This window comes from Glycine soja, chromosome 17 (genome assembly GCF_004193775.1).
Source record: "Glycine soja cultivar W05 chromosome 17, ASM419377v2, whole genome shotgun sequence".
Lineage (NCBI taxonomy): Eukaryota > Viridiplantae > Streptophyta > Magnoliopsida > Fabales > Fabaceae > Glycine > Glycine soja.
Window position 1 is genome coordinate 38,535,099 of NC_041018.1, and position 26,152 is coordinate 38,561,250.

Here is a 26,152-nt window from a genome sequence, read left to right on the forward strand (position 1 = left end):
GACAATTAATAACAAAGCCACAAAATAAAATGCTAAAATAATATTTAATCAATATATATGTGCGAGATTCAACTGGTATCCCTAAAAAACAATAAAAATATTCAACTGGGTATTTTATAATACATAGAGGAAGACTGAAAATTTGCAGCAGATAGGGTTATGTCCTACTAGGGGGAGTTCTCGAGTAGCAACACACTCTCCTCCTTTTATCTTGTCTCTAGTTAATTTGTTTTGTTTTGTATATGAAAGTAATCACGTGAATGCCTTGCAGACAACTCTTCTCTTTTCAACCTCTCCTTCTCCTTTTATAAGAACCCTACCACAGCATGATAAGCCTCTTTCTCATTAATTTTTAATTTCATAGGCTATAATACACACTTGTTATGATTCCCTTCCCTAGCTAGCTACCCACCCTATCCCTCGGTACTGTCCACTGTCCATTATTTTTGCCTAATTATTAACAACACATACAGTTCTCTCTTTTTCTCTCCATCCATGACTCCTTATTCTCTGAACCCACCAGGCCCTTCCATACAAGCTGGTCAAACCCAACTCTTCAATATTTCTCCTAATAATCAGGATTGCCGTACCATTTTTAACATATTTGATCCAAGGAAAACCAGGATAGAAATTGGAGGGTTAAGAGATAATTATCATCAACAGGCAAGATCATTTATTCAATTCCTTTTCTGTATACTATATGATCAAAATTTATCATTAGTTATAGTCTACTTTGAATTCTAGTTTATATGTATTCATGAGACTTAATTAGAATAATATATGCCCCCCAACCTTTCCCTTATTGGATGTTTTAACTTTTGAATTTTGATTTTTATATATATATATATATATATATATTTCAACCTGATCGAGTAATAGTTTGAACCAACAACGTTTGGTGGTCATGATCACTGCACCCTGTGCATATATATGTCGTCGATCTCTCTAATTAAATATTTACAGGAAATTAAAAGTCATAATGTTATTATTCTTTATGAAAATTAAAATGGCATTCTGATCAAGTTTCTAAGCTTAATTTTATCATGTCTGCCTTAATTTCATCAACTTAATTTGTCTTTTTTCTTATGGGTCAAATTTATTCTTCTTGTTTATAATATGCACATGCTGTCAAAACAATAGCTAGGATTTTGATTTTCCACACTCTCATTCTTTTGTGTCATCTCTTACTTTTTCTTTCTCTTCTTTCCACATTTTAAATAACAATAATTAATAATATTAACAATTTTTTGGGCAGCCTGAATTAATATGCATCTAATTGTCTTGATGATCTACACTTTAGGATGACAAGATGATGGTATTGCATGATGGATCATCAAGCAACAGCAACAAGTCGTCCTTCAATAATAATATTTCACCTGAGCCAGTAGTTGTTATGGTTGATCCAATTATAAGCAGCGCATGTGATCAGCAGCATAATTTACCCTATGAGGAAGAGAGTAAAAATATTGATGATCACGGGTCTGGGAACAAATGGATGTCTTCAAAGATGAGGTTAATGAAAAAAATGATGAGACCGAGTATGAGTCCAACCACTGACAAAGCAATCAATTCAGGGCTCGAAAGCAGCAGCAGCAGGTACAGCCAAAGAAGCCTTTGTAACAACAACGCCAGTAGCACCACTAGGGTTTGTTCGGATTGTAATACAAGCACTACCCCACTTTGGAGGAGTGGCCCTAAGGGTCCTAAGGTAATTAATCTCTCTTCCATCCCTTCGTAATAAAGCTAGCCAGCCAGAGCATTTTGTTAGAGGATTTTCAATGGAAATTTTTTAAGTGAGAGTTTTTTAAAGTATCTTTTGTGGTTAGCACATTATTTTTTGTGATATATTTTATGATTCTTACATTGTCATGTCATTATAAAAAATTTATATATAATTTTAGTTCATAAGTAAGAAATTCTAGAAAATTATAAGAAATTTACACTTTTTTTTATTTTTTATTATGATTTAATTACGATATTATTATATGTCAGATAAATATTATTTTTTATTATTAAGAAATTTTTTTTATAAGATATAAATCTTATTTTTAAGAAATTTTTCTTGTCACATAGATTTGATCCAATAAAAAAGAAATAGTTTCTTTACTAGAAAAATCCTTCAAAAAAATTTCATTAGAGATGCTCTTAATAATTTTTTAATGATCTGGACACAAATATTATCACTAAGAAAGTCATTACATACTAACATGTAACACCACTATTTCAATACACACTATCCTATTATAGACTTCATTTAACAAAAATAAAATTGTTAATTAATTAGCATAGATATTAATTGTAAGTATATATTAAGTACTAGCTTTATACTGTAATTTTGTAAAAAAAAATTATAATAAGAAATTAGTGCATGTAATAAATGCATCATGCTGTAATTAATTAATTAGTATGATATACATCCTATACCACTAGTATATCATCCACAATATTTATGGTTAGAGAAGTGTAAACAACATGCATTTTAGCGGATTTCTTCTAACACATTTTCTTTTTTATTTCTACTTACAATTTATTAAAAAAATATAAAATTATAGGCAAAAATTTATTAAATAAGAAGTAGGATACAATTTATTTTTTATTTTCAATAAATTTCAATAAAAAAATAATGAATCTATTAATTAAAAAGTGTGTAGCTAACAAAAAAATTATATTTATAATTTTTATTACTGAAAGATATAAGATGAATTAAATGATTAAAAAAATAAGAAAAAAGGAAAAAGAATGCAAATTTGATCTTCTCTCTAACATAATTAACATTCTCACAAAACTTATAATATTTGTTGATAAAAAAATAATTTTTATTACTGTCAGCCAAAGTCTATATTATCAGAAGTAAGCAAATGAATAACGGTCGTATAGCTAGTTAACATGCGATATAAATGTTGCTGGTGCAGTCTCTATGCAATGCCTGTGGCATTAGACAGAGGAAGGCAAGAAGGGCAATGACAAAAGCTACAAGTGGTTTGATCACTCCCATAACATGTGCAAAGACCAGAGTGCACAACAAGGAAAAGAAGTCTCGTGCAAACCATTTTGCACAGTTCAAGAACAAGTACAAGTCCACAACCACAACTAGTGCAGGCTCATCTGAGGGAGTGAGGAAGCTTGAATATTTAAAGGACTTCGCCATAAGCTTGAGGAGTAACAACTCTGATTTTGAACAAGGGTTTCCACGGGATGAAGTAGCTGAAGCGGCATTGCTTCTGATGGACTTGTCTTGTGGTTTTGTCCACTTATAATTAGCTAGCTAGATAGATAGAATCTAGATATTTTTGCCATTTGTTGTTTTTGCTTTAGTTTTGGTTTGGGTTTTCATATAAAAAAGTATTTCGTAATTACTTTGTTTGGTTGTGACTTGCATGTGAGTTGTGAAGTCGAGCTGATGCATGTATCTGCAACAGAACCAAAATATTGTCGGCAACGTTATATATAGCTAGCTACATTTGTGATGATTAATGATCAGTAAAAGTTTATGTTAGAGATATATGATCATATATAACTTTTATGAGAAATGTTATTTACATGATACAATTTAATGTATGATACTTTCTCTCTCTCTCTCTCTATATATATAAAGGAGTCAGAAGATAAGAAAGAAAGGCATGTAATAAGATTGGGATGTAATGCACGGTAATAAAGACAAGATGGTGAGTACGTGTGTCAAAATTTGTTGGGTAAAAATTATTACTCAATCTTTAATTAGTTTGATTTTGATATTCTAGATATAGCTTGAACTTATACGTCAAAGAAACCGACCACAAATACTGCGCTGCTATTGCAGCATATATTAGTAAAATCTCGTATCAATTGAAGTAGTAAAATTAATTTTATTTATTTATATAATTAATCACATGTTATAATCAATAGATTCATAACATTATTAATCACTTGTGAAACAAAATTGACCATATTTACATATATAATTAATTATGTGTACCATTAATCATATATTAATAATTATATATAATTATATTCATTTATTTTTAATCACTTATAAAATAAAATTAATCATATTTATACACATAATTAATCACATGACTCAAGTGATACGGGACAGATGTAAGTTAGGGTCTATGGGACAATTACTCCGACAACATTTTTTTTTCTTATATGTATTTGATAAAAAAATATTTTATCCCCATAAAAAAATAGGTGGTCACCATAAATATTTTTTTACGTGAATGTAAAAAGTTATAATTAAGAGATAAGAAAGACAATAAATTAGTATTAATTTTATTGTTTTAACTTTCTAATTTTTATTGTTTTGCTCTCATATATATATATATATATATATATATATATATATATATATATATATATATATATATATAATAAACACATATAGTTGGTGAGAAATACACACTTTGATTCTATTGTAATTTATGAAAGATTATAAGTAATTTGGATATTTTTTATAAAAAATTGTATATTTCATACAAATGTATAGTATATTTCTTCCGTGAAAATATAATATAATATAATATTGTCTTGCCACTGATTAAAAAAACACTGTTTTCTTTATCCCAACTAAACAAAATTTTTGGATCTAGCTGCCGCTGCAAGTGATCACTAGGTATATATTTTTTTTGGATGAAAATCATTTTCGGTTGGAAAAATCTCAAACTCCACTTAAAGAAAGTCGAAACAGTAAGTTTAATTTGGGTAACTATTATGAGTTAGAAGGAGAAAAATTAAATTTAACTAATTAATTTTATATTAATGGTATAACTGGAAAATTACAAAAAAACAAAAACTATTTTAAACAATAAAGAGTGATTAATCAAGTCAAACATTAGATTTTACCATAATCCTTATAGGAAGTTTAGTAATTAATTCTAAATAATTTCTTAAACATTAAATTCTATTTACATACTATGAATGATACATGTTGTGCAGATTGGGTCTATTGGGCAATGGTGTTTGCAATGGGTGGTGGTAGTTTGCAATGGCAAAGTTTGACCGATTAATTTTGGGGATCAAAATAAAAATAATATTTAAATACTTAAAATTCAACATTTCATATTTTTTATGCATTTTTCAACATTACATATAATTAAATGGAATTTGCATTTGTATATATGCTATCATGGTCATTAATACAAAAGTGAGTACACAAGATAATACAGTACACAACTATTAGTACAAAAAAATTATTAGTATAAAAAAATCACATCTACTTAAAGCATTGTCTTTGATTCCTTCAAATGCTTAAATTCATCAATAATTGAATTAGAACCAAATTTTTTAGTTATTTCCTTTTTATTATTTATGTAAATGATCGTGTTTCTTTTTCAAACGAAAGCATTGTACAACAAGCCAAAAGATGAGTGTTGTGAAGTAGATTTTTTTTCATGGCACAAACAGAGAGGGAAAATGGAGAACGGTGAAACAAGTTGCTCCCTTTATAATTTGCTCTACAATTACTACGTCACTTACCAAGTCCAACAAGGCTGATTCACTTCTTTTTACTTTTGGGTGTTGCTAGGTGCACCCAGCATTTTATCATCTTTCCAATTTTATCCCTTACACAATATTACGGAAGAAGTTCTTCCATAAATAGAAATCAAGCATTGGGTCGAACATTTTTTTGATGTCAAAGTAATAGTTATGAATAGTCATCGACTCCCGATAAAGGGTAGAAGAGTACGACCTATTATGGGTCATACAATGCATTATAGACGTATGATTATTACGCTTCAACTGGGTTATTCTATTACACCTCTTAAAAAGAAAAAAACTTAAATCAAAATACTTAATAGCATGGCGATACATTTAAAAGTCGCAATATACTAGACTTTCTAATTCCTTTAGAGATTTATCTAAAAGATTTGCGATATAACTAGGAAGACATTTCAAATATATATTAAATTTAATATTTATTTTTTTAATTATTATACAATGTAATTGGCTCATTAAATATACATCAGAAATTTTAATGTTATGTATAACAACATTATTTATTTTACAATGTAATTGGCTCATTAATTCAGTTGATTAGAACGTTGAACTAATAATCTGGAAGACATAGGTTTGAATCTTGGTTGGATCATTAATTTTAAATTAATTCGTCATAAATATTTTTTTTTTTAAAAAAACTTATAGATGAAGTTCTTCCATAAGATTGTGTAAGAGGGAAAATTGACAATATGATAAAATTCTGGGTGCACCAGCAATTCTTCATGGTGCACCTAACAACACCCTTTACTTTTTTTAATGATAGTTTGTTTGGACTTGCTGCTGGCCTGCGTTTTTATTGTAATGTAGTTGAACGGAACCATTTGGTGACCAAATGGGCTTTTCACTTTGGACTTAGATACAACATTTATAAAAATTGAATACGGAACAGGTTTATATTACCGGACTTGCACCCCCCATTATTCAATGAAAATATAATAATACCTTTAATGAAATTTTCACCTATCATTTTTTAATTCTAACACCTTCCTTTTTCCTTCTCCAACCCGCGACAGCATCCCTTCCTTGACGGTACACCCACCGCGACGATACCCCTCCCTCGATGGCACCTCCTCCCTCTCTCGATGACTCCTTCTTCCGTGTGTCTCCTCATTCTCGCGCTCCATCATCCTCCTTCCTCCTCCCGTGAAGGTAAGTCTCCTTCTTCATTTTCTTTTCTTCATCCTCGTTTCTCCCTTCATCAAATTTAATTAACTATAAAAAAAAACTTTCAAAATGACATTTTTGTATGCAAAAAATGCTTTCAAAATTGTTGTTTTGAAAGCATTTTTGCTTACAAAAAGTACATTTCTGAAAGCAATTTTTTTAAAAATCTGAAAGCATATTTTCTATATTCTAGAAAGGGGGGGGTGGGGGGGGGGTTCCAAATATCATTATTGTGCTTATTGAAAACTCATTCTGAAAGCAATAACTACAATCGAGGGTAAACTTTTTGAAAGTGTATTTGTATCTTTCAAAAAGGGCGTTTCATAAAGTACTATTTTGCCTTATAGAATGATCATTCCGAAAGCAAAAATTGCAAATGGCAAAAATAGTATTTTCAGAAGTGCGTTTGTATCTTATGGAATGGTTGTTCTAAAAATACTATTTTTCTTATAAAAAAAAGTGTTCCATAAAATTTTTTCTTCTGGAAAGATTATTCTGTAAGAGTTTTTATACCCTTATGGAACACCTGTTTTGAAAATAGATCTAGACCTCAAAATAGGAAAAAGTTGAGTATAGTTGAGAAGAAAAATTGAGTTAGAGAAAAAAAGAATGAAAAAAGGGAAGCTCTAAATTTACACGAGATGCAGGAGAAAGAAGAGAAAGAAAGAAGGTAAAGGAAAAAAATAAAAGAAATATGTTGGTGTTTTTTTTAAAAAATAACTAAGTATAAATTTTATTTTCCTTATAATATTCACACATCATGTTCAATTTAATAATATTTAATTAAAGATCTAATCAATACATTAAATTAGATATTTATAACACAAAAGTTAATAATACCGGCCGTATGCGGTCTTGGAGAGGGATTGTGTTGGATGCTTGACCAAGTGATTTAGATATTCTTTTAATTAATAATAAAAATTTAAATTAGTCCAAAATTGTGAGATAATTTCCATCTTTGTCACACTATAATTTTTTTAACATATGTCATCCGTGTTAATTTCCCTCACCGCATACTTCGTTCTGAGATGGGAAAGGACCCAAATGCATGGCTCTACAGTTTTTTTTTTTTTTCTTTCTATTGACCTTTACGAAGTGGTCAATACTTATTGGTTAGCATGTTTTTATTTTCTTACATAGATGGCAGCAACATTATTTAGAGAACTGCTAGGAAAATATTTTCTATCGTCACACTTTTTTCTTTCTTTTTTTTGGAAGTTATTACAAAATTTTCATAATAAAAAGGATTGTTGAGAAAGAAAGGAAAATGGAATAAAAAATATATATTATTGTATTTTTTTCTTTCTCAACAGTATGTAAACTATTTTACGCGTCTCACCAATATAAAAATTTTACATATTTTAATTATGAAAAATTTCTTAATAAAAAGGATTTTTTACATGTCTTGTACTTGTTTTTAATTTTTTATATTGTAATTATTAAAAAATGGAATATGATTGAATAATAGAGAACGTACTTATCTGTAAAGTATTTAAAAGATAGGCAATTGTCCCTGTTTAGGGTGCTTTTAGAAACAAATTCTCAAAATAGGGCTCTTCTGGAGATATTTCCCAGGGGGTGCTTTTTTTGCACGTACCCTACATGGGAAGCGCCAGTTGAACTGGCGACTTCATGCATGTCCGACAAGTGGCAAGCTCTGGACGAAAGCGCAGACATGGCTGGCGATTTCACGTTGCAAGTCGCCATTCCCGTTAGCGCTTTGACTGCAGCAGGGTCAGGCAGCAGCAGCAGCAATGCAGGGCTAGCCATAGGTGCAGGGAAACGCCAATGGCAATGGCGTTTCCTGCCTCCTGAAGGCGCTGCTTCCATTGGCGCGTCGTTCTTCTTTTTAATCCGTTTGGCCTTCAAATTGTAGTCTGCGTTTTTGAGTTTGCAGAGTGAAGAGAGAGTCCTTGGTTGGTGTTTTTCTTGCTTGGTTGGTGCTGTTTGCCTGTGTTCCTCCATTTTTCTAAAAAAATTGTAAGTTATATATTGAAGCTTTTCTATATTTTTATTTATATTGATGTTTATATTCTGATAATATAATGGTTTTAGGTAGTATAAGATAATAATTTTGTATAATTTAGGTAGTGTAAGATAATAATTTTGTATAATTTAGGTAGATAGTGTAAGATGATAATAATTTTGTATAATTTAGGTAGGTAGTGTAAGATAAAAATAATAATTTTGTATTGTTTAGGTAGTATAAGATAATAATTTTGTATAGTTTAAATAGTGTAAGATGATAATAATTTTGTATAATTTAGGTAGGTAGTGTAAGATAATAATAATAATTTTGTATAATTTAGGTAGGTAGTGTAAGATAATAATAATAATTTTGTATAGTTTAAGTAGTATAAGATAATAATTTTGTATAGTTTAGGTAGGTAGTGTAAGATAATAATAATAATTTTGTATAGTTTAGGTAGTATAAGATAATAATTTTGTATAATTTAGTTTGAATTCTTAATGTTATAGGATATAATAGATTTAGTTTAAATTTTTTATATGATAAATTAGGAATAATTTTTTATATGATAAATTAGGAATAATTTTATATGGTAGGGTAAGTTTAGTTGAAATTTTTTATATAGGTTTAGGTATCATAATTTAATAATTTTAGATTTGGAATAATTTTAGGTACCATAACGTATTAAGTTTAGATTAGCTTTAGTTTAAATTTTTTATATGGTAGATTACATTTAGTTTAAATATTTAATGATAGATTAGAAATAATTTTATGTATTGTAAATTATTAATTAAAAAATAGGTTTGAATTAAATTTTTTATATTATGTTAATTTTAATTTTAATTATTATTAGTTTCATTTGTTATGTTTAAATTAGAATAATTTTAGGTATTTTAAATTAGTGATGTTGTATGTTAAATTATTGTTCTCATAATTATTTGAAGTCATTAATTTTGTATATATTTGTTATGATAGATTAAGAATAATTATATGTAGTATAAATTCGTAATTTTAAATTAGGTTAGAATTAAATTTTTTATATTACGTTACTTTTAGTTATTATTATCAGTTTCATATGTTATGTTTAAATTAAAATAGTTTTACGTATTTTAAATTATTGATTTTGTATGTTAAATTATTTAACGCGTAATTATTTGTAGTCATTAATTTATATATTTAAATTTATATTTGTTTGTAATTTAATTTATTTATAGAATATATATGAATTAGGTTATTTGTATAATATATTTTGTTATTGAAATTTAAAAAATATAATTTCTTATTTATTTTAATTAATTTTGTGTAAATATACTTAATTTGTGTATGTATAATTAATGTATAAATTTTATTGTCAATTAATTGTATTATATTTTATTTTGTAGGCTCAATGGCTTCTTCATCGTCATGCTCATCAAGTATACAAACTAGGTCTGGTCCAATTGATAGTGACGTGTTGTGGATGCAATCCAAGCATGTTTCAGAACATGTTTGGAATGGGGAACCAGACAGAAAACTACACATCAGGCGAGCAGTCCCGACGTATCAAGGTGAAGAACAAATACCAGAGGAAATTGTTCCTTTGCTTCGGCAATGTGGGTTTTATTGGATCATGAGAATGGGATACCTAAAGATAAATGCGGCCTTAATTAGTGCGTTCATTGAAATATGTCATGTGGCCATATCGACGTCCTTCTCTATCGTAAGCCATCGTCCATTTTTCTTTTGAGATGCGATCAATCCATGTTGCTATGGCTGGACTCAGTTCACGAAATTTTTCTAAATTTTGATCAAAAATGTGCTTGCAAGGAGTGTAGGCTGCATAAAATTAGTTATGAATAACAATTTAAAGTATAAATGAAAGTAAAATAAACGTGGCCATCAAATATGAAATTTTACCCAACTTCTTCAACATTTCTTTTTGTTTGACGTTATTGAATTTTCGATTGAAGTTGCTTGCTATGTGTCGCACGCAATAGACATGATAACCGTGGGGAGGTTGCCAACCAAGTGCTTCGTTAGCGACGGCGGACTTGATACTCGCGTGTCGATCAGATATGAGACAAATACCATTCTAATCAGTGACGTGTTCACGCAAGTGTGCCAAAAACCATGACCACGCTGTCAACGTCTCACCTTCAACCACCGCGAATGCTAGAGGAAGGACGCCACCATTTCCATCTTGTGATGTGGCCATTAAGAGGGTCCCCCGGTATTTGCCGTACAAATGTGTGCCGTCAACTTGTATGATTGGCTTACAGTACTTGAAAGCTTCTTTACATTGCCCAAAAGTCCAAAAAACTCTATGAAACTGACGGTGTTCGCGACTAACCGTATTCCCAACGATAAAATCGTCATGTAGTACTTGAAAATATGATCCAGGAGAATGATTTTGCATGTGTGTTAGCCACGACGAAAGTTTCGCATATAACTCATCCCAATCGCCATATTCAATTGCAATGGCTTTCTGTTTCGCCAACCAAGCTTTTTTGTACGACACCTTGTACGCAAATTCACTGTTAATCCTCTCTTGAATCAAAGAAATTTTTATTGATGGATCTTCTCTGATCATGCCTGTCAATAACATAACAAAATTTAAATGATAATTTAAAAAATGAACATAATATGAACATAAAATACGTACCTACTACACAAGTGGCAATTAAATCTGAATCAAGTTTCTCGTGATCTTGTGTCATGGTCATATTCAGACATGTGTGTGGTCCACTCCATTGTGTGACTTTCCACGTATCTGTTTTTTTAGATATAATTGCCCTCATATAGAAAGGGCAAGGATACTCTGCATTTTTATTCACACAACAAACCACATACTTGTTCGTTTTGCTTTCAACAACTTTGAAGCTTTGATGCACCTTCATAACATATTGTCTGACTGCATTTTTTACCGCATCTTTACTATCAAATTCCATGCCAACATATAATTCTTGGCCAACATTAAAGGTTGACGGCATCTCCAAACCGCAAATGTCCTCCTCATCAGGATAAGTCCAGTTGATATTGTTATAATGTGAGGCATCATTCCAAAATGGATTTTCAATTCGTTGTGCACCTAACAGTTCAAAATAAAAAACCAAATAATACTTATTTAGCATTGAATACAATTGTCATCAAATAATAAATGTATTGTCTAATTTTTTTATACAACACATTATACCTTCTGCTGGGTGAACAATTCTTACTGGTTGAGGAATGTTGGTGACTTCATCGTCTGTGTCAGATATACCGTCAACACTGTCATCTTCGTCTAAAGACTCTTCAACGTATGAGTTAGACACAAGATAATCATCATCATCATCATCGTCTTCGTCAATATGTAAATTACTCATATTTGTTGCCGGTTGTGTCTCATCATTAGATAAGTAATTTCCACATGATGTAAGCGAATTGGCAGAATGAAACATTGAACCACCAGCCACATCCTTTTCTATGTACAATTCCAGAACTGACATTTGGTCTTGTTGTTTAAAACTTTCCAACATTGTTTCAATGTCTTCGTCGTCACAAATTTGCAAGGCAATATATTTTCCTGACACTAAAAATCTACAGCTAATAGCAGAAATAATTTCATTATTTTGTAACTTTACCTTATCTCCAATTTTTTTCTTCAAAGCATTGAAACTAATTCCACGTTTAATCTGAATCGCTTTTTTACTGCCTTCAAATATTACACCATCATTGTCTTCATATACCCTTCCATTGAAATACAACACTGTTATAACCGAATTCATCGTGTACCTACAAAAATAATATTTGAACACATCAAATAAATTACAAAATGGGTATCACAAAAAATCATTACTGAAACTTCAAAATAAAACAATTTTAAAAATAAATTAACTTAAAATCAATTTCACATTAAGACACTTTAAAAAAATTAACAATTTCAATGTAGTAATTTTAAACTAATCAAGATGTAATTAAAATTATTAACTTTAAATAAATTTCACATCAACACACTTAAATAACACAAACGATTTTATAAAACTTAATTTTTTAACCAAAACTAATAAAATTTAATCACAAAAGATCTCTTTATTGGAACTTCACATTCAATTTTTCTTTTAAAATTTTTTAATTAACTTCAAATTACTTTTATGGGACAAACTTATAAAAAATGAACAATTTCAAAATAGTCATTTTTAACAGAAAATTTAATAATTCATTAACAAAGTTAGTAGTATAAATAATTAATTTTAACCATTAATAACTTAAAAATGGAAAAAGGTAATTACAAAATTACTACAAATATAATAAAATACTTGTAGTACGAGGAAAAATAAAGCATCAAATAACACTTTCAAATTCAACGTTTCTACATTTTTAACTCACCAACAAACCAACCTAATTTATTTAAAAATATACTACAAATACTTACTTCAAATACTTGCTTCAAATAAATATCATCTATAATTTTTTTTTATTCAAACTTCATACGTCCATCAACACCAACCTAATTTAATTAAAAAAATAATACAAATTTCATATTCCAAATATTTTCTTCAAATAAACATCGTTACACAATTTTTCTGTTTATTTTTTAAATTTAAACACACACTAACAAGCCTTTTAAACATAAAACCTAATATAATTTTTTTTTAAAAAAATGCTTCATACAACATAAATTTCTAAAGCCACCAAAATACCAAAGCTACAAAAACGAGAACAAAATTCAAAGGGAAAGCGCTGAAGAAAAAATATAAAAGCTAATATAATTTTTTTTTAAAAAAAATTGCTTTTCATCCCATAGAAATTTTCAAATCAACTAAAATGCTACAGCTGCCGCAACGAAACCAGAATGTTTAAACGAAAGTGCTTCATACCACAAGATATTCAAAATGCTTAAGCTACGAAAACGAAAGTAGGATATTAAAAAGGAAAGCTCAGAACAAATGTAGAAGCCTCTGAGAAACGAAGGTATTTAAACACCTTCAAACGCCATCACCATTGGCGTTTCCATGCAAATTGCAGGTACCAATGGCGCTTCCCAGCATCAAAAGTGAAAACGCTGTGATGAGTGGCGCTTCCCTGCAAGCCTCTGCAACTGCAACAAGGACCTAGGGTCTGCACAACAGTCGCCACTGCTGCTGGCGCTTCCAAAGGACCTAGGGCCTAGTCGCCACTACTGCTGGCGCTTCCATAGACAGCTCAGCAAAAGTGAAAACGCTGCTGACAATGGCGTTTCCGTGGCCACGTGCCTCGTCCAGCTTGAAGGCGCCATCAGAACTGGCGCCATGCATGGCCAGTTACGTGAAAAAGGACACCCCTTAGGAAATAATTTCAGAAGAGCCCTAGTTTGGGAATTTGTTTCTAAAAGCACCCTAAACAGGGAAAATTGCCTTAAAAGATAATATACCTATTATTTATTTAATTTAAAGTATATTATTAAAAGAAAATACAAGTCTACTGATATGACTCTTATTCTAATTTTTTTTTAAATATAGAGCACTAAATATTGTCGGGAGAGTCTTTGTCCCAAAAAAAAAGTGTTTTAATATTAAATAGGTCAAATCACTTATTTGGTCATTTATCTTATTTTTTTTTTTAATTTGATCTTTTATTTTTTAAAAAATTCATTTTAGTTATTTATCTTTTTAAAAAAATTTAAAATAATTGTTTCGTGCATCTAATGTTAATCTCCTTAATGAAAAAAAAAAGATATTAACAACTAAAAATTATCATGTAAGATTTTTTCCCTTTAATTACAATAACCCTCAAAACTTACCCTTTTCTTCACATCAGGCTTTTCGGAAGCAATAGAATCAGGGCTACTCTTAATCTCTTTCTTATTGAAACCTGCTCTTAATCTCTTTCTCATTAGAATTGTTATCGTCACCGTCATGGAACCTCACAATCTTGGAACTCCTCTCACTGCTACTCACTTGATGCAACAACACCGTTTTGGAGTTCAAAGGCCACTTCCCAAAATCCCTAACTTGAACACGAAAATCCTCTTTCTTTTTCATTATTTAGTGTTTTGTTTCATCTTGTAATTTGGGTTTGCAGATCTGGGCAGTGATGGTGTGTTTTGGGGGTGGTTGGGTGATGATTGACAATGTTGGGCTTCTTGAAGTTACAAATCTAAGTTGTTTTGGGCATATCTAGGCGACTAAGGTTGATGGTGCACACAATGTGGTGCTTGGGATTGTTCGAGTTTGACTCGCTATGATCGTTGTTGGGTTAGAAGGTTGTGGTGATGAGTGCATGGTGCTTGTAGGAGTAGAGGAAGAAACTTATTGTTTATTTTATTAATGGTGTTAACATTATACAAAAGAAAGGATTATTTTCAACTCTTTTAAGCAGAAAAAAATATTAGAATGAATTTTTTGAAAGATAAAATACTAAGCTAAATAAAAAAAAAATAAGATAAAAGATTAAATAAATCATGTATTAAGTATTAACACTCGTTTTTTGTATATATTGCATTTCAGTAGTCTTTGGGCCAACGATTCCGTGTCTAGTTAGTCATTATCCTTAAAGCCCAAAAGCAACAGAAAGCTATTAATTTAAATATTCTCTAACAATTTTGGGTGTAAATTTTAATTTTCTTTCAAATAGTTTTAATTTTGGCATTTGATAGTAACTAGCACACTTTTAATTATTTCATCAATGTTTCTTAAATTATCAAGACTATTACCTATTATACTTTTTTTTTATTTCTTACTACTTTCTTAAACACTTTTCAAAATTTATCTCTTTATTTCTTTTCACCACATTATCCATTATATTACTATTTTTTTTCTCTTCTAATATTTTTCTTCTCTCTTTAAAATATAGACTTCAAAACAATCTAAAACAAAAAATTGAATTATATTTAAGATTACATTTTGCTTCAACATAATGTATACATTAGTTTATTTGACAAATAATATTAAATTCATATTTAAAATAATAAAACTAATATTTTAAAATTTAATAAGATATTTTCCTAGAATTAAAATAAATATTAGTCACATAAAATCTCATCATTTTTTCATTGTCATTAAATATATAAATTTGATACTTTTTAAAATATAATTTTTCATGTAAAAATGTGATATGAATATTAATTTTAAATTAATCAATAATTATAAAAAATGCTATTAACTGTTTTCTTAACTAAACTTTTTACCTTAATGGATTTGACTCCCAATAAATTAATTTAATGTATTTTACCTCTAACTTTTTAAAATACTTTCAAATTTTATCTTCTGTCATTGAGTTATTGTGATAAGCTAAAATAATTGCATTGCTTACTCTCTTCTTCTTCTTCTTTTTTTAACTTTTTGATGAATTTTACTCTAAATTTTTTTAAATTTTGACAAAATTTATCATTAACTTGTTATTTTTTATGAATTTTACCTTTAACAAATTAATTTGACATATTTTATTTTAATATTTTTAAAAACTTACAATTTTTATCTATCGTTGTTGAGTTAACGTAACATGTTGACATAATTGTTAATACTTGCTCTTTACCATCATAATTTCTCTTTATAAATATGTTTTTATTTATGTTTCTTAACTTTCTTTATATTTTTGTAATAATATTTCTATATTAAAATTAAAAATATTTTTATATTTTTAATTTGATTTTAACGTAGTAACGATAAAAAGCTTTGGTTACTGTGTGCGGAAGTGTTCTCAGTTGAAGATTAGTTATGATGTTGATAGAAATTAAAATAGTAAAACACGAACTTTGACAATTTTAAGAGCCAGTTTATTCTACAAAGTCTTACGTTGGATTCTTTGGAATAACTTTCTTTAGTTAGATGTCTTTATTATTAGAATATCAAAAGTATCCTTATATATTGATCAAAGATTATTTTGTATAAATAATAAAGAAGTGAATATAAAACCAAAATAAAACAAACCTTTTTTTGTGCACATTGTCGCAATGGAGACTGAATTTAAGGGAGTTTTCTTTAAGGTATCATCTTATATTTCATGAATTACATTATATTTCTAAGAATATTATCACTAGAAATGTTATTCTTGGGTATATTTTTTTAAAAAAAAATATTTGATTTCATTTTAATATTCTTGAAAATATCTTTTACAATTTTAAATAATTCAAATAAAAAATAAAGTTTCTAGTATTTAGAAAATAACTTCTCTCATTTTCATGGGAACATCATTTTTCATCCATGGGAACAAAAACATAGGAAAATAAGATAAAAATGAAAGTTGTAACTTTCCCAAAAATCAATGATACCCTTAAATAATTTTGCAAAGCTTGTAACAAACATAAGGATATAACATTCCCTCTTTTATATTTTGGAAATCAACTCTTAATTTGTTAAACAAACACACTCTAGTCTTCATGCATTTATTCCAACCCTCTCCGTCTCACTATTAGATCGATTTTAGTGGGTTAAATAAAATAAATTGACACCACTTTTTTTATCCTTGTCTTATCACATAATTAAGTATTTATTTAATAATTTTTATTAAAAAAAATTATTTGTAAATTTCACTATCAAGTTTATTAATATAAATTAGAAAGAGTTTATTTAATAATTTTGCTATGAACCTTATTAAAATAAAATTTCTAGTTTATGGAATGAAAATTTTTGTGGGGCTTATCTTGTTTAAATTTTAGAACAGTTTATTTTAAAAAAATAATATTAAATGAATTAGTAATATTTTATAGAGTACATTACATTTTATTCTCTTGAAAAAAATTAATAATTTTTTTGATAAAATATATTCTTTATGAATGTCTTTATAATACGTATTAAAAAAATACTTATTAGTATTTTTTTTAATGAGTATACTGATTAGTATTTAAGTAAAACTAGGGGAAAACTAGTCAAACCCCAGAATCAATTAACCCATGATTCTTGCCATTTGGTTGGTGTGGTACCAATACACTGATAAATACATACCTAACCTCTGATTCCATTTAACACGTTCCTGTTGTTTTTGCTTTAATTAAGAACAATAATGTACGTGCTGATAAAGTGTGTATCTCTTTTCCCTCACCTACCCACCTTTGATGAAAGTTACCAGTTGAGAATCTTTAAATCTAATAAGTTGCTCCAGCCAAAAAGAAAAACACCTCCCAATCAACATTAGATTGGGGTCCCCTGCAATTGACTAAAATACTGGCCTAGATATTAATCACAATGATAAAACTGATTAAGCTGAAATAACTACTATGTTAGTTGATTCAGGTGTTTGGTAATTAAAACTTGCTAACATAATACTTAGTCTATATTAAATTTATGCTATAACAAATTCACATTATCAATCAACAAATTAACATGACTATAATTTTAAAAATAATTATTATAAAAATTAATACTGTGATTTTTTTTGGCACATATATAATAATATGTGATTGAATAAATATAAAATATTTTTATATTTTCAGTATATTCTAATTAATTTTTTAATACTCTGCATTACATTACAATCACACTACTAATACTAATATTGCATTCGTTAAAATGACATTAAATTTAAATTTCATATTCAAGTTTGATGGATAAATTAATCATTAAAAATAACTTGTCAAATTTTTTAACACAAATTAATCATTAATAAAATTGATATATATTTTACACTCATTACATGTTAATCCAAAAATCATTTCAGAATGCAAAAACTTACTAAACAAAACTTGGTAGGATAAGTTTTGCATTACAATACAATCATTTTAATTGGCAAGACTTTCTACATTTACCCCAAAACTGCACAAGGCTTGTTTCATTACACAACCTTAGATTCATCGTACTAATGAATCCACACTGCATTTATCAGTCAGACATACTAGAACTAGATCCTTAAATATTGCCTCAACTACCCCATTTACCATTTTTTTTTAGTGTCATACCCAAAATGGAGAGTCCCACGAATTAAAGGAAGAGCCTCCCTGAATAAAAAAAATCTGACGTTCAGATTGTGATGGTTCCTTTAAGCATCTTAGGTGTGATCTCATTTCACACTAATGACACAATTCACTAGCATCTGAGTCACGCAAAGTCACAAACACATTGCCCTTGCTCAAAAGTTTCATACCCCAAAATACCCTTTTGCTTATTTGTCCTGTGAGACACAAAGGATAAGCCTGCTGTGATTCTGTGAAAGAGGATCTGCCACAAACAACTCATCAGAATCTTACAATTTTCAAACCTTAAAAATAAAAAAAAAAAATAAAAAAAAATAAAACATTTTTTCCTTCCCCAAAATATGACACCCTTAAATGCCTTCCATTGAAACTTAATCTCCACAGCTTCAACGCCTTCCATTCATTTTTCCCTTCCACACTTTGTGGTGTTTTCTTGTGAGACAATGATAACCTTGAATCTGTCCTTTCCTTCACAGGTGGACACTCAGTCACCAACCACCTACTATTTCCCACCAGATCTCAAAACCATACTTTATCCCTCCCACAAAAAATTCACCCATTCATTTCCACAAAATCAAAGCTTTCAAATTATAATATTACTTTTGAGTGATGAAAGTTTCTCTTAATTGAGACTAATTAATCGAGGTATACTAATTTATTTAAGCGACTGACTTCTCTAAATAATTTTTTTTTATCTATAGGAATCCAAAACAAATATAAGAAAATTTACAATAATTTATATTATATTTAATTAATTGAGTTAGACTTTTTATTATATAACATCACTTTAATTATATTATATAATTTATCACCACTATATATATATAAAACATAGTTCATATTTTATATAATAATATAGCCTTCAAAGGACTATAATACCGTCAGCCACACTTTACACCCCATCCTCACTCACACACTCCAATGAAGTCATAACAAGAAGAAGAAAAAGAAGAAAAAAAAACACTTCCCAGAGTTCAAAGACCTCAAATTCCACACCAAACACTAATTCCTCTGTTCTCTCTGTTTTTCAGTATTTTTTCTTCCCTCTCTGCAGTAGCAGCAGCACTGATGGAACGTGCTCGCAGGCTTGCAAACCGCGCCATTCTGAGGCGTCTGGTTTCAGAGGCAAAGCAGCATCAGAAGAATGAATCCGTGCTGCACTCTTCCACCACCCCCATACTGCTCTACTCTTCCTCCAGGTGCATGTCCTCTGTTTCCTCCCCTGTTCTTCGAAGCAGGGGATCCAAAACAGAGACCCTTCTGGGAAGAAACATGAACATATCACGCAGCGTTGTTGCTGGTGCTGGTTCCGCCCGATCCATCTCGGTTGAAGCGCTTCAACCGAGTGACACTTTCCCCCGGCGCCACAACTCTGCCACACCCGAGGAACAGAGCAAGATGGCAGAGTCGATTGGATTCGAGAGCCTCGACTCCCTCGTGGACGCCACGGTGCCTAAATCGATCCGCTTGAAGGAAATGACATTCGGGAAATTCGATGCAGGGCTTACAGAGAGCCAGATGATAGAGCACATGAAGGACTTGGCCTCAAAGAACAAGGTTTTTAAGTCCTACATTGGCATGGGGTACTATAACACTCATGTTCCACCAGTGATCCTGAGGAACATAATGGAGAACCCTGCTTGGTACACTCAGTACACACCTTACCAGGCTGAGATATCTCAGGGGAGGCTTGAGTCATTGCTGAATTACCAAACCATGATCACCGACCTCACCGGCTTGCCTATGTCGAATGCTTCATTGCTTGATGAGGGTACTGCTGCTGCTGAAGCAATGTCTATGTGTAATAATATTCAGAAAGGGAAGAAGAAGACCTTCATTATTGCAAGTAACTGCCACCCTCAGACAATTGATATTTGCAAGACAAGAGCTGATGGTTTTGATCTCAAGGTTGTGACAGCAGATCTTAAGGACATTGATTACAAGTCTGGGGATGTTTGTGGTGTGCTTGTGCAGTACCCTGGCACTGAGGGAGAGGTTTTGGACTATGGAGAGTTTGTGAAGAAGGCTCATGCTCATGAGGTGAAGGTTGTTATGGCAAGTGATTTGTTGGCACTGACTGTGTTGAAGCCTCCTGGGGAGTTTGGGGCAGATATTGTTGTTGGCTCGGCTCAGAGGTTCGGGGTGCCAATGGGGTATGGAGGGCCTCATGCAGCTTTCTTGGCCACTTCACAAGAGTACAAGAGGATGATGCCTGGGAGAATCATCGGGGTCAGTGTCGATTCTTCCGGAAAGACCGCTTTGAGGATGGCAATGCAAACTAGGGAGCAGCATATCAGGAGGGACAAGGCTACCAGCAACATTTGCACTGCTCAGGTAAACTACTTTTGATTTTTTGGTAGTTCAATCATTTTTAGTCATTGGCTTTGGCGTGCAAAATTGCAAAAGCTATTAAGAACTTAAATATCCAATATTTTGATTTTAGTTAGATTGTACTGATAATATGCAAAGGTTTTTTTACACTTTCATCTAATCTTGGATTGTCATGTATGGTAAGATTGATGACTTTTACAGTATTAATTAGAATGCACTGCCAGAATAAAGGTTTTTTACACTGTTATCTAAGCATGGATTTTCACGTATGGTAAGATTGTTGTGTTTTGCAGTAATTAGAATTAGAATGCACTGACAGTAGAAAGGTTTTATTCGTTGTCGTCTAATTATGGATTGCTATGTATCGTAAGATTGCTAACTTTTGTAATAATTGCTTTGAAAGTCATATTCAAGGTGATTTTTCACCGACTGATAGTATATCAAATTTTTATACTTTGTATCAAAATTAAACTCTAATTTTTTCAACTATGTATTCATGTTTCAAATGATATTTTTTGTTTTGGAACTTTCTGTTAAGGATGGATTAGCATGAAGCCTTGTGTTAGTGTGTTCCTGGAGCTTCTTTTTTTTATTTTTTATTTTGTTTGACTTGGTTGATGATATTTTTGATACTGGTTGGTTTTGTTTAGGCACTGCTTGCAAACATGGCTGCCATGTATGCTGTGTATCATGGACCCGAAGGCCTGAAGAACATTGCACACCGTGTTCATGGTCTTGCTGGGGCATTTGCTCTTGGATTAAAGAAACTTGGAACTGTGGAAGTTCAGGACCTTCCCTTCTTTGACACTGTGAAGGTTAAGACTTCTAATGCACATGCAATTGCTGATGCTGCTCTCAAGAGTGGAATAAATTTGCGAGTTGTAGATGGAAACACTGTGAGTGTTGCTTTTTGTTGCACCAAATCAGTTAATTGTATTTGCTTGTCTTTGGATGATGGAGCTTGGTTGCTTTTCAGATCACTGTTGCTTTTGATGAAACAACCACATTAGAGGATGTTGATAATCTTTTCAAAGTTTTTGCTGGTGGAAAGCCGGTAAGTATGATTACATATTATATATCCATTTCACAATTATCGATTATGTCATTACTCATGATTTTGATGTTAATCTATATACAGGTCCCCTTCACTGCTGCATCTCTTGCACCAGAAGTTCAGAGTGCGATTCCTTCTGGATTAGTTAGGAAGAGCCCTTATCTGACACACTCTATCTTTAACATGTATGTCCCTTTTCACAAACTTTGAATTCATGTGATTATGTTATGGAAACTTACATCAATTTTATTTGTCTCTTCATAGGTACCAAACTGAGCATGAGTTGCTTAGGTACTTGTATAAGCTACAATCAAAAGATCTCTCACTATGCCACAGTATGATTCCACTTGGATCTTGTACAATGAAGCTGAATGCAACAACTGAAATGATGCCTGTGACATGGCCCAGCTTTACTGATATTCACCCTTTTGCACCAGTTGACCAGGCTCAAGGTTATCAGGTAATTCTATGTTTAAATAATCTTACAACAATTATGACTCAAAGAAATTCACATATATATACTGTTGCGTGCCTGAAAATATGGGATAGAAGTCGTGTTTTCTTTGTCTAAACAATCAAATCTGGTATCAGGAAATGTTCAATAATTTGGGTGAACTGTTGTGCACCATCACTGGGTTTGACTCCTTCTCCTTGCAACCAAATGCTGGTGCTGCTGGAGAATATGCCGGACTTATGGTTATTCGTGCATATCATTTGGTATGGATCATACTTGGATCTTTATGATAAATTGATAATTTATTAGGAAATTTATGGTTCTTCTGATTTACTCTTAGGATATAAAAGTTTTTGTGTGATTATTGAATGTGACTTTGTATTTTCATTTCAGCCTATTGTACAATAGCCTTAGTTGTGCCATTTTCTATTGCTACATATCTAAAAGAGATGCGATGATTTTCCTACATTACTATCTCTGATTAAATTCCTGTGATGCTTCTTACTTCTTTTGGCCATTGGAAACTGTAGGCAAGGGGAGACCACCACCGCAATGTTTGCATTATACCTGTCTCAGCACATGGTACAAATCCTGCTAGTGCTGCTATGTGTGGAATGAAAATTGTCTCTGTTGGAACTGACGCCAAGGGTAACATTAATATAGAAGAATTGAGAAAGGCTGCCGAAACACATAAGGACAACTTATCTGCACTTATGGTACAACTTGCTTCCTATAGAATCTTACTCATATTATTTACTCTATACCAGATAATTGAGGGTATTGTCAAACCTAGGCATTTTTTTACATTAGTTTGGTTTTAATTTAAATTGCAGGTAACATATCCTTCAACTCACGGTGTTTATGAGGAAGGTATTGACGAAATTTGCAAGATTATTCATGATAATGGAGGCCAAGTATATATGGATGGTGCCAACATGAATGCTCAGGTTTGTTTTTCTATACATATGTTTACATTCATGCGTTTAGTGTTGGGCCAAGTGTCTGTCTCGTATAGTTCTCCGGGTACATAGTAGTTCAGGATGATATTGTATTACCAAAGACATATATAGTTTATGGAACTAATTTCTCTCTATTTTTTAATCTTCAAATTGTGAATTGATCCAAAATTTCAGTCATGTCTTACAAAACTATTGACTACTGTTTGTTTTATTGCCACATTCTTCATGTCATGTTGGTCCAAAATTATCAATTTGTGCCTAATTTTCAAAAGATGTATGTTCAAATGTTCAATTATCATTGGTTCATGTTTACAGGTGGGACTCACAAGCCCAGGTTGGATAGGAGCAGATGTATGCCATCTCAATCTCCACAAGACATTTTGCATCCCTCATGGAGGAGGTGGCCCTGGCATGGGTCCTATAGGTGTAAAGAAACACTTGGCACCATTTTTACCATCACACCCTGTGGTAAGCCTCTCTGTATTGTTAAGGATGACATTATGTATAATATGCATACATGTTTTCAATTATATTCAATAGATAGTGCATTGCTTTCACAAGAACTGAAATTCTTGTGAAGACAAAACATTTGTGTGACTTAGTTCTTGCTTTTTAATAACACCATTGTCTTTGTATTATTTTTTTTATCTGTTATCATATTAAAGATAGCAACTGGTGGAATTCCTGCCCCTGACAAACCTCAACCACTTGGTACCATCGCTGCCGCACCATGGGGCTCAGCACTCATATTGCCAATCTCTTACACTTACATAGCCATGATGGGTTCTAAAGGACTCACCGATGCATCAAAGATAGCCATTTTGAATGCAAACTACATGGCAAAACGATTGGAGGTTTGTCTCATTTTATAGATTACATGCATTTCTTTCAACCTTTTTTTCCTAGTTAGTATCATAATACTGTGATTCTGTATATGATCCTTGGTTTAACTTTGACTCCTACAGAATTATTATCCCGTTCTTTTCCGTGGAGTCAATGGAACAGTTGCTCATGAATTCATCATTGACCTGAGAGGCTTTAAGGTAAGTCCATTCCATGATTGCAGTTGTTCTTCAATTAATTAGAATTGTTCATGTTCTGATTACTTGTAAGCTATTCCCATTGTAGAATACTGCTGGAATTGAGCCTGAAGATGTTGCAAAGCGCCTCATGGACTACGGTTTTCATGCACCAACAATGTCATGGCCTGTGCCTGGCACACTCATGATTGAGCCAACTGAGAGTGAAAGCAAGGTATTACCTTACTGGAAAATTATTGTCCTTATGATGCCCCTTTTTCTTTGTAAATTTTTTGTGAACTAATTTATTCTTTAATTCAACTAAACATCATTGCAGGCTGAACTAGACAGGTTCTGTGATGCTCTTATTTCCATTAGACAAGAAATTGCTGAGATTGAGAAAGGAAATGCTGACATTAACAACAATGTACTTAAGGTAAAAACAAAAAAACACTGTTCTTCATTTGTATGATGTTACTAAGAAGAGAAATACTTGTTTTAGTTTGATTGTCTAGTAGTACACAACATTGGCTGCATATTTCATTCACAATTTCAACCAAGTTCGTGAACTTTTTATTGATTATCTATAATGTTCTACAGAGCGCCCCTCATCCACCATCACTGCTCATGGCTGATGCATGGACAAAACCATACTCCAGGGAATATGCAGCCTTCCCAGCTCCTTGGCTCCGTGCTTCAAAGTTCTGGCCTACCACAGGTAATCATGTAGTTGTTTACATTACTATATGTTTCTCATTTCAAGAAATTATTACTATGTAGTCCCAACCAATGTTCACGAGACACAACAACAATTTAAAAAATGTGGTTACATGTCTCATGGAGATTTGCCAGGATTATATGATCTTTTAGACAATACAAATACAATAATTTCTTTTTCTTATGACATCCTTCACGCAAGGAACCTACTCCATTATCTCTTGTTTGATATAGATTAGGAGGAATGCTAGCAACATATTCTCTTATACTCTCTTTCTAACACTCTTTTATTGGCTGAAAATCATGATTCCCACTAATTTGGGAATAGAACTGACCCAATGAGGAATAAGACTCAGATTTAATGGAACCTATGAATTTCAGCCAATAGAGTGTGTTACTAACATTTTCTATAGTCTATTGAAGAGGTGCTATGTTGTATGTAGTGGGCTAGTGGCTTCATAAATTTGTTTGAGAAAGAAATGCATAGACTAATTAATAAATGTAACATGTGTATCAGGACGTGTTGATAATGTGTACGGTGACCGCAACCTGATTTGCACCCTTCTGCCAGCATCACAGGCTGTTGAAGAACAAGCTGCTGCCACAGCATAGTGTGTTCAAATGACAACTATTTTCATTTCCCGTTGTACATAAACTCTTATTCCTATTCATACAGTTCTTGCACCTCTTGAATATTGCTTCATCATATGTGATAATGATGATAATCCACTGCTCTTAAGTTTCATCCAACCACAGGAAACAAAAAAAAGTAATTCGTATAATTGCTGCTGCTATTTTATTTTAGGAATGTATTTTAGGCCTATCTGTCACAATAATGTGAAAAAATGAATTTGATTCATGTAAACGAATTGTATAAAAAGAAAAAAAGAAAAACATTCAGCATTAGTTTCTTTTAATAAAGAATGCATTTGCCATAACTCTGACTTTCGTTAAAATTCTACAAGTTTGGTATACTAAATGACGGTTCTGTTATTGTATTTGTACCTCGTCTAACTATATATATATATATATATATATAAAGGGAATACATCTTGATATCTGGTTTTATTTTAAGATCACTTTATCCTTTAGTAAATATACACTTTGAATTTATGTTAGAAACTGCTCATACGTATGGATTTTTTTTTTCGTGTAAATCAATA

General features: G+C 31.1%; 2 protein-coding genes across 2 annotated transcripts; both read left to right on the forward strand.

Moving 5' to 3' along the window:
• Positions 1 to 273: 273 nt before the first annotated feature.
• On the forward strand, positions 274 to 3,498 carry LOC114392811 (putative GATA transcription factor 22). The gene is made up of 3 exons (XM_028354036.1): positions 274 to 663; positions 1,301 to 1,708; positions 2,913 to 3,498. The coding sequence occupies exons 1-3, from the start codon at positions 496 to 498 to the stop codon at positions 3,255 to 3,257; spliced, it is 921 nt and encodes a 306-aa protein (XP_028209837.1). The 5' UTR covers positions 274 to 495; the 3' UTR covers positions 3,258 to 3,498.
• Positions 3,499 to 19,332: 15,834 nt separating this feature from the next.
• LOC114393669 (glycine dehydrogenase (decarboxylating), mitochondrial) lies at positions 19,333 to 25,927 on the forward strand. Its single transcript, XM_028355057.1, has 15 exons — positions 19,333 to 20,789; positions 21,437 to 21,682; positions 21,763 to 21,840; positions 21,925 to 22,025; positions 22,105 to 22,300; positions 22,432 to 22,557; positions 22,825 to 23,010; positions 23,128 to 23,241; positions 23,569 to 23,721; positions 23,919 to 24,107; positions 24,219 to 24,296; positions 24,382 to 24,507; positions 24,610 to 24,708; positions 24,873 to 24,990; positions 25,507 to 25,927. Exons 1-15 carry the CDS (start codon positions 19,524 to 19,526, stop codon positions 25,599 to 25,601), a joined length of 3,171 nt encoding a protein of 1,056 aa, XP_028210858.1. The 5' UTR covers positions 19,333 to 19,523; the 3' UTR covers positions 25,602 to 25,927.
• Positions 25,928 to 26,152: the final 225 nt, after the last annotated feature.